This window comes from Arachis hypogaea, chromosome 15, assembly GCF_003086295.3.
Source record: "Arachis hypogaea cultivar Tifrunner chromosome 15, arahy.Tifrunner.gnm2.J5K5, whole genome shotgun sequence".
In the NCBI taxonomy this organism is placed as follows: domain Eukaryota; kingdom Viridiplantae; phylum Streptophyta; class Magnoliopsida; order Fabales; family Fabaceae; genus Arachis; species Arachis hypogaea.
In genome coordinates, this window is record NC_092050.1 from 6,621,893 (window position 1) to 6,638,124 (window position 16,232).

At 32.6% G+C, this 16,232-nt stretch overlaps 2 protein-coding genes across 4 annotated transcripts; one reads left to right on the top strand and one right to left on the bottom strand.

Moving 5' to 3' along the window:
* The first annotated feature begins 9,792 nt into the window (after positions 1 to 9,792).
* On the top strand, positions 9,793 to 11,530 carry LOC112748232 (uncharacterized). 3 transcript variants are annotated; one of them, XM_025796444.3, is made up of 5 exons: positions 9,793 to 10,009; positions 10,088 to 10,151; positions 10,256 to 10,495; positions 10,586 to 10,711; positions 11,087 to 11,530. In XM_025796444.3, exons 1-4 carry the CDS (start codon positions 9,899 to 9,901, stop codon positions 10,705 to 10,707), a joined length of 537 nt encoding a protein of 178 aa, XP_025652229.1. In that variant the 5' UTR covers positions 9,793 to 9,898; the 3' UTR covers positions 10,708 to 10,711; positions 11,087 to 11,530. The 3 variants fall into 3 exon arrangements, with proteins under 3 accessions (XP_025652229.1, XP_025652228.1, XP_025652231.1); XM_025796443.3 differs by lacking the exon at positions 11,087 to 11,530 and having other exon boundaries at positions 9,795 to 10,009; positions 10,586 to 10,923; XM_025796446.3 differs by lacking the exon at positions 11,087 to 11,530 and having other exon boundaries at positions 9,854 to 10,009; positions 10,069 to 10,151; positions 10,586 to 10,923.
* Positions 10,993 to 15,486, bottom strand: LOC112748231 (galactomannan galactosyltransferase 1-like). Its single transcript, XM_025796442.3, is given in 3 exon segments — positions 10,993 to 11,360; positions 13,513 to 14,185; positions 14,188 to 15,486. Coding segments are annotated over 2 exon segments (1,368 nt in total). The 5' UTR covers positions 14,903 to 15,486; the 3' UTR covers positions 10,993 to 11,360; positions 13,513 to 13,532.
* Between the last annotated feature and the right edge of the window lie 746 nt (positions 15,487 to 16,232).

A 16,232-nucleotide genomic window follows, 5' to 3' on the forward strand; every position in this document is an offset into this window, starting at 1 on the left:
TGAAGGGTTAAAATACGGTGACCGGAAGAGTGCGGGCAGTAGCCGGTCAATGAGCCTTTCGGCCTGCGCACCACACGTGCAGTCTTCAATCTGTCGTCGTAAACTCCCACTTTTACTTTGTTTATTAAAATCAATTACTCCAATACTTTACAATAATAATGACAGTCTACGATTCACACGAAGGAGGTCTTTTGAATTACATAATTACGCTAATACCCTAACCAGTATATTAATAGTATATAGTATTATAGAATTACAATAATATCCCTTTTCAATGTTCATGGATCATGAACTTCTATTCTATTTTGATTTTTGAGTCGCACACTCTGGAAAAGTCATTTTCCTTTGTTGTTTTCTTCTTTTCGTATTTTAATTTTAGAGTTGTAAGAATCAGCGGTATGGTACGTGTAGCTATTATACATTTCCAAGCCCTTTCTTTCATCCATTCATGTCAGTTGATTGCACTCAATGGATAGTGGTTGTATCTAGATGTGTGTATGCTATGAATGAACATTTTCAGTGCTTTTAGTGAAAAATATTCATTATTGACCAATTATATTTATGGTACACACAGGTATGCATATGTGTATTAAAAACTTACTGCTGGGTAAATTTACACAAGGTACAGTAGTTGGGGAGCGTTACATTTACATGTCCTGCAATGCATTCAATTTTTTTATTTTTTATTTTAAAAATGTTGATTTGAAGAAAACCAAGCTTCAATCGATTTCATAATAATAACTTAAGTGTATATTCTATTATTATATCATGGAGTTTTTTAAGATGATAAAAGTATATTTGAGTGCTTAAAAAACCAAAATAAGTAATGAAATTGGAGATAATATTGGGTCTCTCTTAAAAATATGAGTTTTTGAGCTTTTTATAATTTTATCATCCGAACCCAGTTCTTACCATAAGAACCCAAACTTTTGGTGACGTGGACAGCATTACAGCTTTACACGCAAATTTTTGTGTGCTCAAATCAATGACGATTTTTATTTGTATGTGTTATTGAATTTCAACTATTTTTATAATTTTTTTAAAAAGAAAGTCTTATTATGGTCTAATATGTTTTCAATAATTCAATTGAAAAATATGAGTATGCAAATTAATTATAGAGATATTTTACTCTTATTAAAAATTAAAATTTACAATTTTAAATATAATAAATTTAAGATAAATTCTAATAAAATTATTTTAGTCTTTTAAAGATTAATTTTTTTCATTTCTAATATAATCAAACAATTTTAATTAATTCTATAAAAATAATTTAGTCTTTTTCATACTAAAGGATATTTTAATATTCTTAAATATGAACTACAAGAATATTTTGGTCTTTTTAAAATTATATTTAAATTTTTAAATTCTAATACAATCAAACAGTCTAGATTAATCTTATGATGGTGTTTTAATATTTTTTTCAAATTAACCTTTACAGATTGTTTTATTCTCTTAAACATTAATTATATAAATATTTTAGTCTTTTTAAAAATTAAAATTTACAAATCTAAGTATATATTAAACAAATTTTAATATAAAAACGTATTTTAGTCATTTAAGATTAATTCTCAAAAAAGTTAATTTAGACTTTTAAAAGTTTAGTATAAGGTTATTTGAGTATTTTTTATATATAAAATTTATAATTTCTAATACAATCATACAATCTAAATTAATCCCGTTAATTTAGTCTTTTTAAAATTAATGTTAAAAAAGTTTTTTAGTCTCTTAAAATAAAATCTATAAAAATTTTAGTTTTATAGTGAAATTCAAATACTAATCTTTGGAAAAATATAGATTTCTAAAATTTAAATTAAAACATAAAAGTTGAATTCTTATTTGTATTCAAATTTTTTTTATATTTTATTTGAATTCACTTGGGTGATTTTTTTTATTGATATTTATATTTAAAATTAATGAAGAATTGAAGATTAACTTAAAAATGACAAATGTCAATAATTTATATAAGCAGTAAAACTTATGTTAGTACAAAAAATGAATTGTTTCGACAAGAAGGTGTTTCGACTGCAAGACACGAAAATGGACAAGTTGAAGTCGAAGAAAGAGGGTACAAACAACGTCGAAAGTCGAAAGGTTATCAACGCTTGCTACTCGACCTTCAAACTGAAGAGGAGAATATGGAAGCGAAATTTGAAGAGCAAGCTAAAGAGACGTGGGACTTGAATACCAAGGAAAACGTGGGTGTTAAATTTTAGGGATCAACATTTATCACTCAAGACAAGATCATAGCTAAGAAAAAGGAAGAAGTAAGATAGTGGACAACATATTCCAGAACAAGTTCATGGCCTATAAATAGTAAAAACTTATAAGAGTTTTGAGACTTCAATCAAGAACACTAGATCATCACATAAACTCATAGAATTCTCAGTCTTCACGACGCAATGGAAGTATATGGAGTGCAAGTGCATGTGAGTGTTAGAAGTCAAATTTCTAGTTTGTTTTGCTTTTGTTTATTTGACTCACTTTCATTTACTTTCTTTAAGATTTTGTTATTATTTTGTTTTAATCAATATTTCACACTTTCATTTTCCTCTTTATTTAATTACTTATTCTTTTATAGTTTTTCATAATTCTCTCACTAGTAATGTCGATATAAAATTGCTTTGACATCGTAATCAAATAATTTTCGAGTTGAGCTCACCGTTTTTTAGAGGAATCGTATCTGTTCCCCGATACTTGAGATGTTGATACAAACTCGTTTCAACACTATTTGTTGAAGTCGACCAAAAAACGAATGAAACAACCTAAAAGTAATAAATGTCAATAATCTGTATAAATAATAAATTGAATAAGACTGATTCGATTTATTGTGTATAAATAGTAAATTGAATTAGCCTAATTTAATTTAGCGTGTTACACACTTCTCCGACAATAAATCAAAATAAGCTATGTCAATTTAATACTGAACGTGCTAAATCAAATCAAAATGATTCGATTTACATGTAATAGCATAAATCGAGTCAAATTAATTCGGTTTACATAAAGCTATTTAGAATAGGATGTGTAATCAAAATTAGTTTATAATATTTGTTTAATTTGCAACTCCAAACTATTTATTTATGTAAATTACCCAATTATCTAAAATAATAAACATAATAATATTAATATTCTTTTACTTATTAATCTTAAAAAATATATAAATAATATAAATTGATATTTTTTTTTGTAGGAAAACAATAATAAAAATTATCAACTAAGTTAATTACAAAATAAAAACTATGAATAATTTTTTAACTAATAAAAAATAAAATTACTATTATTTTATGCTATAATTTTACAAAAAAAAAAAAAGATGATAAATCAACGTTTAGTAAATTACACATCAAATATTATTATTTACATACTAAAAGTATATATTATCAATCATTTTAAAATAAATTAATTTATATACGATTATAATTTAAATTCTTGTCCAAAGTACAGAAAATGAAACTAATTTTATATTAAAAATGTAGGTGTGGCTAATATAGTTTTTTATTAATTTTGGAAGGAGTAACATTAAATTATGATCAACATACATGTAACCTATTTGTCCTTAATTATTATATTAATTTAAAATAAAAAAAAAGGTTGAAATCTTTTTCATTTTAAATATATTAAAAATTTAACTATATGTACTTAACTAATAGTATTATATATATATATATATATATATATATATATATATATATATATATATATATATATATATATATATATATATATATATATATCTCTAATTCCATTACTTGGTCCTTTAAGCACCCAAATATACTTTTTCCACTTTTACCATCTTAGAAAGCTCCATCAGATGGTGCCTTTGTTATTGAGTATTTCACTATTTCGGTATTTCCTCATGATCTGGTAAGACTTAAAAAGGGTAGATTGGTCTTTGAAGGCATAAATAAAGAAATGGTTTATCGGTTTATCCCACACGAAGCATTAAGAAAGGCAGAGGAGTTTCACAAAAGTTCAGGGAAAACCCCACGGGACGAATGAATAACTGGTGCGGTCCCACAGTGGGTCCCATGTTACATAAACTAAAAGGTGGAACCCACCATGCGAACGAAAAATGAAAAAGAAAAATGAAAAAGAAAAATGAAGACGGGTAGTTTTCTTAATATCTAGTGTTCAAGTTCAATGGCAATACCTTAACTCTGATAAATAAAACGACAATCTGCGGTCTCCCAAAAAAAAAAATTGAGAAATATAAAAAAACGAAAGGAAAGGGGAAGGGTGGGTCCCACCAAAAGAGGTTGCCTTTTATGCAATTTGGGTAAAATGCCAGCGAAGCATTGGACCGTGACAGTTTTTTGCTTTGACTGTACGCATCGGTTTGCTTATCCGGTCTTTGCTTTGACCGCTTTTGCCAATGCTAATCCTAATGCGAATGGGAATGGCACAGTCTTCAGTTTCAGTCCAACACACACACTCTCTCTCTCTCTCCACCTTTGCCTTCTCTCCGACCCAATTGGACACTGACACGTGACTCTGCCAAAACACTGTCCCCTTCTCAACCCTATGTCACTGTTTTTTATGGCTAACCTTGTACGCTTTGCATATTAAATATTCCTTAATTCTGCTTTCTTTTTTCATCACTATACTTACCACCCAGATTCATCATATTAAGCAGGATTCAGGAAGACCACATTTTGACCTCCACAACTTTTCCCTCCTGGTTCCCTTCTCTTTTTTTCTTTAAAAAAAATTAATATTTAATTCTCTATTATGTTATTAGTATCGTATTCGTTGTTAATTATGATGATAATATTAACTATTGTAATTTGTAAACGAGTCAATGAAAATTAGTATTCTGTCAATATATAATAGAAAGTAGTGTGTAAAAGATTGAAGACAATTTTTTTTAGGTGGAAATCAAATAATTAAGTACTAGTACATTAATATTGGGAAGTTAATTAATTTATGATTTAGAAAACAACGGTTACCCAGGTCACGTGGGAATGGGATAACATATTAATACTATTAACATATAAAGAATAGAAATACAGCCATAAAATTAATGCCTTTTTTTTCCCTCTCATTAGAGTGATATTCAAATGACAAAGATTTATAGTTTAATGAAGTTGTTTTCACCTAATTTATGTTCTGAAAATGTAGCCAAGAAACATATGTAAAGTAGGTGGAGAGTAATTAGATAATTAGAAATTGGTTGGGGTTGGGTGTTCCCTATAAGGTTTGGTCTGATGGGTAAAGCAGCTAGCAGTATTGATATTACGTAACAGATTGTATCCATTTTCTTAATGGAAATTGAATGGATAGCACCGATGGAAATGCTATGTGTCCAGACTGGATGGATCTTTATAGGGAGGTTGGATTCAATTCTTTACTGTAGCTACGGGTTGGGACTTGGAAGGACAAACCATTTTTTAATATTAATTTATTAATAATTTTGATTCATCTTCGATCTAGAGGAGAGGAAAGCCTTGGTGGTGTGTGGAGTGCAATTTTAATTTTAAAAAATTGGGTGGTCATATAAATGGACCAAATCTACTATCGAGGGATTCATTCAACTTTGAGATACTGTGGGAGTCACATGATCGACCACAATAATAATTTTTAAATTGTAGCATGTCACATGATCCACTTAGCCACTCTCTCATAACTCCTATACTATACAAATATTTATAATAATAATAATCAATCTTCAGACTTTGGAGAGATTAACAATTACATTACAATACAATACTCACTCATACGAAGACCTTAGCTAATTGCTTTGTACCATGAATAATTTCTTTTACCCTGCTATGGTGCACCCCCAATAATGCACGTATTCGTAGTGTTTTTAATTCATTAATTATTAGTATAGTATGGTTAATTCCAACAGCATTCGGTGTCTTACTAATTTCATTTTGCTCAACTATTTTCAATTTTCCCTAACTGGTTTGTTATATTAACTGCGAGGGCTAATAGGAAAACGTCTTTCCTTTCAGATTTTTATTTTTATTTTATTCTATAAAAAAAAAGAATGGGAGAAAGAAGAATTTAGGTGTATGAGTTAGGCATGCCGACTGAACAAGTATTTGGCGTTTATCACAGTTCACAGACAGTCCAGTGTTCCGTCTACATCATTCATAATCATTAATCAACTAATCAAATGCTTAATAATATAAACTCTCTCTTATGAGATATCAAGAACCAAACTGCATGTAATTCCTGTTTATTTTGACAAGAAACTAATTACATAGCGTTCTAACTCATACTGCTCATTCTTATCTTTTTGTATGTAGTGCCTAACATTAAAAACTTTTTTTTTTGTTATTGGAGTGAAGATTTCTTTTGCCAGTTTCCTTTTTAACCCAGAAAATGAATCACATAACATGTTGGGCCCAATCCGAACAATCTGAAAATTCAATCGTGGACTCTCTTCAAAGCATTATAAACTTCATTTAAATTGGGCTAAGAGAAATAGAGATATTTAGCCCAATACAATACCAAGCAATAAACTATCATCCATCAGTCTATCACAAAAAATACCCAAAAAAAAGAGACCCAAAGAAAACACCAAAAAATAAAAGTAGCATCTAGCACATGGATTATGCTCCTTGCTAGTTTACTCAATAATAAACAAGGTTAGAGCAATTAAACATTAAGCGGCATATGGATAGACATAACACTGGTTTTTCTATCCTTGATCAGCTGCCGTCCACGGCCATTTCGAATCTTGTTCTAAAATATTTATATTCTAGTATTATATATTATATATGCGAGATTTATAGCGCATTTAAAGATTGTGGATTTAGTTTATGTCTTGTTTAAATTGTAATTTATGAGAAGTCCTTATAGGTATGCCTGCTATCACTTCCGCACAGTCCACCCTCCAACAAACTAAATCTGTTTCTGCTTTTGTCAACATATTATATGTAAAGAATGAACGTATATATAGTTTACTTTGTACATTTACACAATTTAGTGTGGGATAGAACCTAACTTGTGTGATAAAATGAGTACTTTTGTTCACTTATTTATGTCTACCTACCCCCATTTTAGCATTGGTAAAAGTGTAAATCCTTATTTCAAACCACAAATATATGTGCATTAATATACTAATTATCTAAATTAAGTTAAATATACTAACCGTTGTCCATTTATGAAAATGTATATATAAAATTAACTTCTAATTAGTTAATATAGTAACGAATTCTTTTTTTTTTCGTTAAAATTTTTTTACCTTATTTTTTTAAAATTTAGAATTTAGGATTTATGATCGTAATTTGATATTGAACAAAAAAAAATCAATTCTCTAGCTAAAGTAAACATGTAAGATTTAAAAGTCGTTATTTGGGAGGAAAATGGTGGTTCAGTGTACAAGAAGGTTAATGTTATTTAATTTGCATGCTCAAATAGACATTAATATTGAAAGTAAGATAGAGAAATTGAAATTTTACTGTGAAAATAAAAAAAGTAAATTAAGTATGTAAACAAGATTTAAATCGTAAAATCATCAGACTTAATATAAATTTTGTAAAATTAATTTACTCATTTAAAATTGTAATATTAAAAGATTTTAAGAATTAAATCGAGATTCTATTACGATTATGATTGAAAGGATCAAAGAAGAGAATGAATCTAGCAATATATAATAAATAAATAAAACTGTCCTGTACGTAGCAAGGTTTGTCCTCTTGCATATCCTAGCTAGGTTGGTTAGCTATAAGCATTGAACAACATATAAGAATGGGGTAGCTAAGATGTGTGTATTTAAAAAGGGGTCCGTGAATTGCGATAAGGTGCTCAAGCATCGAAGCTTAGGTTGCATTGTGGAAACATGACAAACAAGAGAGGAAGCAAGTTGAGAAGGTACATGGAGTCACTCATGAGGCTCTTGAGGAAGCCCAAGGACCTCTACGTTCAAGCCATCACTACCTGCTATGTCATCGACACCACCATGGGTTTCCCAACTCCCACTCTCCCCAGAACATCCTTCACCGCTAGATCATCAACCACCAATATCAAACTTCTCCCCGCTAGGACCAGCAGCCATGGAAATACTAGCCGGAAACCGCCTCGGATTGCAAGGATCGATGAGGACAAGCCGTGTGAGTTTGGATATGATGATGATGATGATGATATCAATGTCACGCATCTTATTTCTCCTCGGAGAAGAAGCTATGCGTATGCCGTCCAAGCAAGACCAAGAAAAGGGTTGTTTTAGAATTTTAGTCAACCCAAGGAAAATATGCTTTTTATTTTTTATTTTTGTCTTTTTCTTTCAATTTGTGAAATTCTTCAAGTTCGTGTTCTTTTTTCTCTTTTTTTCTGTGATGAAGGCTAGTCAGGACTTGTAAGCGACGTCTCTCAAATCAGATTTTCTAAATACGGAAATGTTATGCAAATGTGATTGAGCAATACTTGCATTATTCGTCCCGACATTATTTAGGCTGCGTTTGTTTACAGAAATAGTGTATTTTGTATTTATTTTGAGAGGAAAGACACGAAGACACTAACAACAGACATAACTTATTTTTTATTTTTTTTCATTATTTTTGTTAATTTTAATAATTATATTTTTTATTATTATATTTTTCGTCTCAAATTTTTTAAATAAAAAAATTTTATAATTTATTTTAACTTATCACAAAAAAAAATATAACAACATAAAATTTTATGTCTCTATTTTAGTGTTTTGTCTTGTCCTATTTTTAGAAATAAATGCAGCCTTATGTACTAGTACTGCTATTTAGGATTAATTCCAAAGCCAAATCAAGAACGGGAAATAAGAAAACTAACCAAGTGAAAAAATGGCGGGCATGGATCATACGAGAAGTATATTATTTTGTGTCTGTGTGTGCGAGAGTGTGTATGGCGACGGTGTCAATTGCGTGGGGAAAGAGTTGAGAGATAGTTATTTCGGGCAGAAAAGTTGGTATGGCCCTTCATAGCAGTAGCTGATAATGATTATACCATTAACTTCAGTTTTTTTTAATCGAAAAAACTGAAATTCATTAATAAAATTACGCGCAGATTAAACTTATAAACCAAGCATTTAAAAATAGTAAAATACTATTCTATCTTAAATAGATATCTGAGATCAGATAATCTCCAGATTCTTAGAATTCTCTGTAATAACTAATGAGGTTATTGTGACCTTTTAAGAGCAGCAAGGCCAGATGAGATGGCCATACGCTAATGTCCCATCACAATTCAATTGCCAAACATATTGAGGGTGGCCTTCCCTTTGCATTATGATAGCCTTTAATGCTGGCCTATAAAAGCCTAACTGTAGCTCAAATTTCAATGCCACTATGCATTTCTTTCCTCTATGGGCATGTCGCAATTGGATATGTAAAAGGGGAAAAAATCTTGGAATATATGTTAGGGAATTACTATTTAGATTCTTGACAGTTAAAAGCAATTATTTTACTGACAATATATAACAAGATTGTAAAAATAAAATAAAATAAAAATCACATTGTTGTTGTAGTAGTTGTTAGTTGTAAGGTTACATTTAGACTTTTAGTTGTCTAAATAACAATATTATTTAGTATCCTAGTCTAACAACTTGTCTACTTAAATATAAATGGTTGGAACTGTTATCATATTAATATCCTCTTGAATGAAAAATTGCAAACGCCTTGTCCAAATAGATAAGAGAAATCATAAAATTATTATTAATGCAATTGTGCTACTTTTTAATTTTTACAAACGCACAACGAGAAACAAAGATATGAAAAATATTATGTTTTCTTTTGGACTTGCGAGAAAATGAATAAAATAAACAACACTGCTAGGGAGACAATAAAATCTAGTTGGCCCAGCCCAAAAAATCTAGTTGGCCAAAAAAAACCGTTACCTATTGGCTATTTGCTTTAATTGAATGATCTTACTGAGCTGGGTATGGTTTCAGTGAAAAGGACAAAAGGGACAAAAGGGTAAGCGTATGAAGCCGGAAGAGAGAAAGCGCAGGTTTAATGAAGCCATCGTTAACATTCTATATCCCTCCTCGCCGGAACCCGAACCCGAACCCGAACCCGAACCATCTCATCAACCGGTATTTACATCTCTATTCTTCTACTCTCTTCTTTCTTACGCTCAATTTGAGTGTTCAAGTGTTGTTGCCACAATGCAGATTCAACAAGATCTCAAACCCGTTTATGCTTTCACGCAACGCTCGCCTTCTCATGCTATTTCTGGTAACAAATTACTACTGAATAGTAACCTCCTTTGACACTCGCAACAAGTAGAAGGCGGGGAAATTGAAATTAATTAACATTTTGGGATCCCACTGAAAATCTAGGGAGTTCGGATGATTACGACAATGCTTCCACGAGCGGCGACGAAGAACACGATTCCGGGACGGTGAAGCTAACGAGGGCTCAACGGAAGAAGATTCGCAAGAAGAAGCTCAAGGAAGATGCAATTCGTCGAGGCAACTTAATTGGCCCCCTCTTGCCTCCTTATACACATCAAGTTACGCAGGATGCACCACCTGTTCGATCAAATGCTTCAACGGAATCTTCTCCACTCCACGAGCCTGGTAATTTTATTATTCATTTGTTGATGTAAGACTAATAAAATTAGTGGCTGCATTCATGTGTTTCTTCCGTGATGGCGCAACATGGTTTAGGTGATGGAGCGGCTCCCTCCACCTCGAATAGAACCAGGAAGCCAAGGATGGCCAAAAAGCTGCCCAAAGTTATGCCTCAAACTTCCAATTCTGCTCCTTTTGTTAAGGAGTCGAATGTGTAACTGTGTAAGTCTAAACACCAAAAAAAAAAACAAGAAACACACTCGTGTTATCATTGATCTGAGTTTTTTTTTAGTATTTTAGGTGGGTCGTGGCTGATTGCGCTTTTGTTATTGATAGCTATTGACATTTGATCGGTTAAAATTTGGGTATTGCTTCCGTTGATACCGTTAATCTTTTAGCTGTGAATTGTGATTGCCGTCCAGTTAATTTGGTAATGTGGTAGTGGTTCTTTTGTTTTTTTTTTTTTGTATTTAACTAATAATAGTCATACTAGGCACTAGCGATTCATCAACACTTTTTATTGAGCAATGTTGACTTAGGATACATCAGATATGAACATCATAGAGCTTAACATCCTATTAAATCTGAACTTTCCAGCTAGGAGCTAGCTAGCAGAGTAAAGGAAAAGAAGTAAAACAAGCAAAGGGCAAATGGAATGGCCAATATATGTGTTGTAACTTGTAGGATTGTAGATTTGTAACTATGGGGATGTATCGATATGTCTCACTTTTGGAATTTGATAATCTATGACCCACAACTTAGGTGATAAATACTATCCATGAAAAAGCTCTGAACGTAGGCATGTGCTTCATATACCCATATTTATTGATGGGCCACGATCAGCTTTCTCCAAACTTGATGGGTCCTTTGCCTGCATGTCCATAATAAGACATTTTGAGATCTACAACAAATGCTTCCCAAACAAACAAGAAGCCAACCACGGCTAGTGAGTTGACAGCATACAGTACACTACTTCGATTAGTATCATTTTTCTTATTAAATAGTTTTCACAATATGCTTCATCATTAAATTTTGACTCCGTGAAACGTTTATGTTGCTTTCTTTTTTAAAATATCTTCTAACAGGTTAGCTGCCGATACGTACGAACTTCTAATTAGTTAATGCCATCTTTATTTTTCAATGAGGTGTTAGCTAATACTCTGCAAGAAATAATAAAAATGCTTGGTAGCTACATTCACGTTGATTCCAATCATTTAAAGATCATGGTGGTTGGGCTTCCATTTTTCTTTTTTGGATAACGGTGGTTGAGCGACAATAGAATACAACTCCTGCGCACCTTACCCTTGTACTGAGATAAATATTAAATAAGATATCATTTTACTAGATTGTCTGAAAGCAGATATATAACAGGGATGTCTTGTCTGCGTGCACAAACATTTCTCCTATACTTTTCACTATTGTTTTTTGCTAGTAACATAAGAGCAAGTAATTTATTGTTACGTCAAATAGCTTTATTTGAGTTATATTATATTGTTACTACTTACTACTAAAATTCAAAATTAAGTTGTCGTAAACCATTCGTTAACATTCATATAGTACAGATTGCAGAATACCCACGCATATGTATCTAAAATACTCCTAATAACAAACTTTAACATCTCTAGGTAAGGAAATTCTGTTAAGGAAATAATTAAATTTCCTATCATTTTGAAAAATTACATTTTAGAGAGGAAAAAAAAAATCTTGGATTATGTCATTTTATCAGATAAAGAAACACTAGTAACACCGAAATAACAACATTTAATGTTTTTAATTTAACATAGCGGGAAAAATGTTTGATTAAACTAATTTAAGCACTTTATATTTTTTTTTTTTGTGACTAAGCACTTTATATTATGTTTACATGAAAAACTATTTTACATAATTTCCTAATTTATGTTTATGTTTTGAATTTAATTTTATACACTTTCAATATACCGTAACTTTATACAAAAGATTAATCATATATTTCCACATAAAAAAATTATCTAAACTCATAAATTTGATTGGATAATTATGATTTTTTCAATCAAAATTAAATTTTATGTTTTAGGGTAAAATATGACATTTACATAACAAAAAGTAAATAGTGTAGCTTTTTTATTTTTTTCTTAATTGTTTAGTAAGGTGTGATTTCTCATCATTCAATATTTTTTTATATATTTTCTCTTATTCCAATTAAAGAGTATAAGATAAGAGATTATACTTTACCAAACAATTGAAAAAAAAATTTGAGAATATTTATTTTCTAAAAAATAGTTAATTGTTAGATCGGTGTGAAAGCACGGGGAGAGAGAGAATTTCTTAGATATTTTATGAACAAATCAGGTGGTTCAAATGTCATTTATTGTTTGAAATATCAAATTATCAATAATAAGAAGTTATTGTTTCGCTTTAAATAAAAGTTTAATAATTACTATAAAAAATATTCATAATCTAAAAAAATAATTCAAAACAAAAATAATAAATTTACCTTGCTAATATATCAAACAATAAATTATGTAAATCAAATAGGTTTAACTAGTATGTGTCTTGTAGTAAGAATTCTTGGGAGAAGCCTCATTTTCCCAGGTAGCAACTAGCAAGTCTGAAAAGCAATTCAGTCATTTTCAAAGCATGCGTAAAGACCATAGATTAAGTTTGGTTTGTCGAAAACAAGTCAAAAAGATAGATTTAGCAGGGAATAAGAGACACATCAGCCACCAACATTACGCTCCCCTAGGGATCCGGGAAGAACGTATTATCCCCCACTAATGCGCACCTGTTCGATGCCTCAAAACTAAAAATTAGAGACAGTGGGCCTAATAAACTAATACTAATACGAAAACCCCTTTTGTTGTTAATTACTCAGGTCATCGCAACACGACAGAAAAGATCCCTAATAACTAATAAGTGATAAGTACTCTCCTAGTATACTATTCGACTGCTGCTAATTGAAAAACCAATAACAACATAGAGAATATGTGTTGAGATTGGGCAACAATATTAAATTAATGATTAATGATTAATGATTAAAATTATACCTGAGTGGGGCAGGGGAGGTTCATGGTTGGGGATAATCAGAAGGAATGGGAGTAACTCCGTTATCTCCTAGATCGAGGTGCATGTAACCGTGAGGTCTGAGGACTTGATTGTCGGCGAAATTGAGCGCCCTGAGCATCCCGTTCCAGCAAGCATCGGCGGAGTACATGTGATTGTGGTCCCCACTACAAGGCTGACATCCCGTGAAGTGTGTGATAAACGGCCTCTTCAACCGCCCAACAACCTCATCGCCACCCCTAACAAACTTCTCTCTCAGCTCACCGTACCTCTCACTCACCTTCTCCGCGTGCTTCCTCCTCAACTCCCTCACCTTTCTCTCCACCTCATCATATTTCTTACTAACGTTCTCAAACGTCGTCACAATCTCCTCCCAATACCCTTCGAAGAAGTACTCGCTCTCCAAATAAATCTTGTCCGCCCACTTGTCCTTCTCTATGGCGATCAGGTAAGCCAGGCCCGTCTGATCGTCTGACTCTGGAAAGAACTTATCCTTGAACGTTGACCGTAACGTCTTCCCCCATTTCTCGTAATTCGGGGTCTGTGGGCCCATGCTGGCCCACACATCCATGAAGTCCAACGACCACTGGCAGTTGCGGATGAGGAAGACGCCGGCATTGAGGCCCGTCCAGCTACGCTTCTCGTGGATGAGGCGGGCCAACCGTGAACCACGAGGTTGTGGTCCTTGTAACGCTCCAGGGGGAGCTTGAAGTCCATGTCGGTGAACAACGCGTCTGAGTCGACCCAGTAGATCCACTCGGCCTCCGGGTGGGCCAGCATGGCGGCCTTCACCACTGGGTACTTGGCCCAATAACCGAACATCTTAGGGTGGAGCAGCGCGTTGTTGTAGTATATGTCGTACCCGTGGAGCCTGCAGTAATCAACTTTGTTTTTGAAGAATCGGAGGAGAAGGTGATCACCGATGGGGTTCTTGCACGGTTTAGGCTGAGAACCCGTCACCAACATGATCCTCTCCTTTGCTCCCGCGGCGAACGATGGGTGATGCTTTAGCCATTCCTCGCGCTTCTTGTCCCAGTTGTGAACCTTCTTCTCCATGGTGTACCCCATTTCTGGATCGTCGTAGAAGGTTCTATCGGGAGGATCGAACCGGAGGTCAGGACCGGAGGAGGAGGTTTCGCAAGCGACGGCGGGTGCGGCGGTGAACTTTGTGGTGACGGAGCCTAAATTGGGGATGTTGCTGGGGATGGGCGTTGTGAAGGAGAAGAAAACCCCGACGATGAGGAGGGCGGAGAATGCTCCACCGAGGAAGAGGCAACCATCGGAGAGGAAGATGGAGGTTTTACTTCTATGAAAGTGAGTAGATGATTTTGCCATGGTGGGAACGGTGTGGTAAGAGGGTTCGGATGATACCATTGTTTGCGGTGAAAGTGAAGTGTTTTTGTGTTGGTTATTAGCATAGATCAGAGAGGAGTCAGGACCCCTCCAAAAATGGTTGAGATTCTTCTTCGTTTTATTTATATATGGCTAGGCTAGAGGAATAAGTGAAACGCTTCAATGGAGTCTTGAGAAGCTATCGTAAATGCGCAGTGTCGTTTATATCAAACACAGGGGTGCGCCATCAACGGCATGGCCCTATTGAACAATACCGTTCTTTGGGTCTTCTTATTCTATTAAAAATTTTGATTTCTTCTTTATTTGTGCTGCATTTAATTATTTGCCAATATTGATTCGCCAGATGGATTCTTTCTTTCTTTTCTCCTATTGACTTCTTAAATAATCCAGTTTAAATGTTTGGCACGCTATTATTATTATTCTAACTGTTTTTCGTATACACATACTGTACAAACTAACCTACTATTATAAGTGGAAGTGAGATTTGTTTCGATCTAGTGATGGAGACCATGGACGAGTAAAACAGAGGACTGCGTGCTATTGAGATTCCTGAATCATGAGGCCACTTTGGAGATTTTTATACAAGCCTTGCGAAGGAGCAATTTTTGCAATCGCGTACGCTACTTAATTTGTTTATCAATCCATAACTAACATTCTCTATTATATATTCCTATTTCTCCCTTGATTTGCATATTATCGTATATGGAATCGTAATCCTATTTTAATAGTAAGGGTGGAATTTTCGGAAGCTGACGTCCAAACAGAAGAATGCAATTTTTTATATATATATTTTTTAAATTAAATCATTTCATTGTTCTTAAAACAAATTCAAATTCAATTTTATAATTTTCAAACTCAACAAAAATAATTTCTGATTTATTTATGCTGGTGGTGAGGTACGCCCGCCATTCGAATTTTTTGTGAGGAGGTGGGAGTACCGGAGTAGTACTTAAATTAGCAAGAATTTTAGGTAGATTTTTATGAGGAGGTGAGAGTAGTACTTGAATTAGCAATAATTTTAGGTAAATTTTTAGTAGATTGAAACATGAATATATCTAAGGATATCAAGATATTTATAGTAGATTTGATAACTACTTTTTTAAATAGTTCCATCTTGTTGATGGATAACGGTTCCTTTATTTTAGGAGTTTATTAGAATTTATCTTTTAATAGAGATAGAGATAATAAGAGAGATTAGACAATTACTTATTTAGATAAGTAAAACTAGACCCTTCTTAACTATCCGACCTATTAGGAGTGGTGGCAGAGTTTGAAAAAAAATTTTAGATGAGCCAAAAATCTAAAAATTATATAATAGGATTTATATTAAAATAAAATTTATAAATATAAT

Bases quoted from the DNA above. Each gene is read 5' to 3' on its own strand.
- LOC112748232 (XM_025796444.3), top strand. From the start codon at position 9,899: ATGAAGCCGGAAGAGAGAAAGCGCAGGTTTAATGAAGCCATCGTTAAC. The intron at 10,010-10,087 runs GTATTTACATCT...GCCACAATGCAG, and splicing joins CCGAACCATCTCATCAACCG to ATTCAACAAGATCTCAAACC. The intron at 10,496-10,585 runs GTAATTTTATTA...AACATGGTTTAG, and splicing joins TTCTCCACTCCACGAGCCTG to GTGATGGAGCGGCTCCCTCC.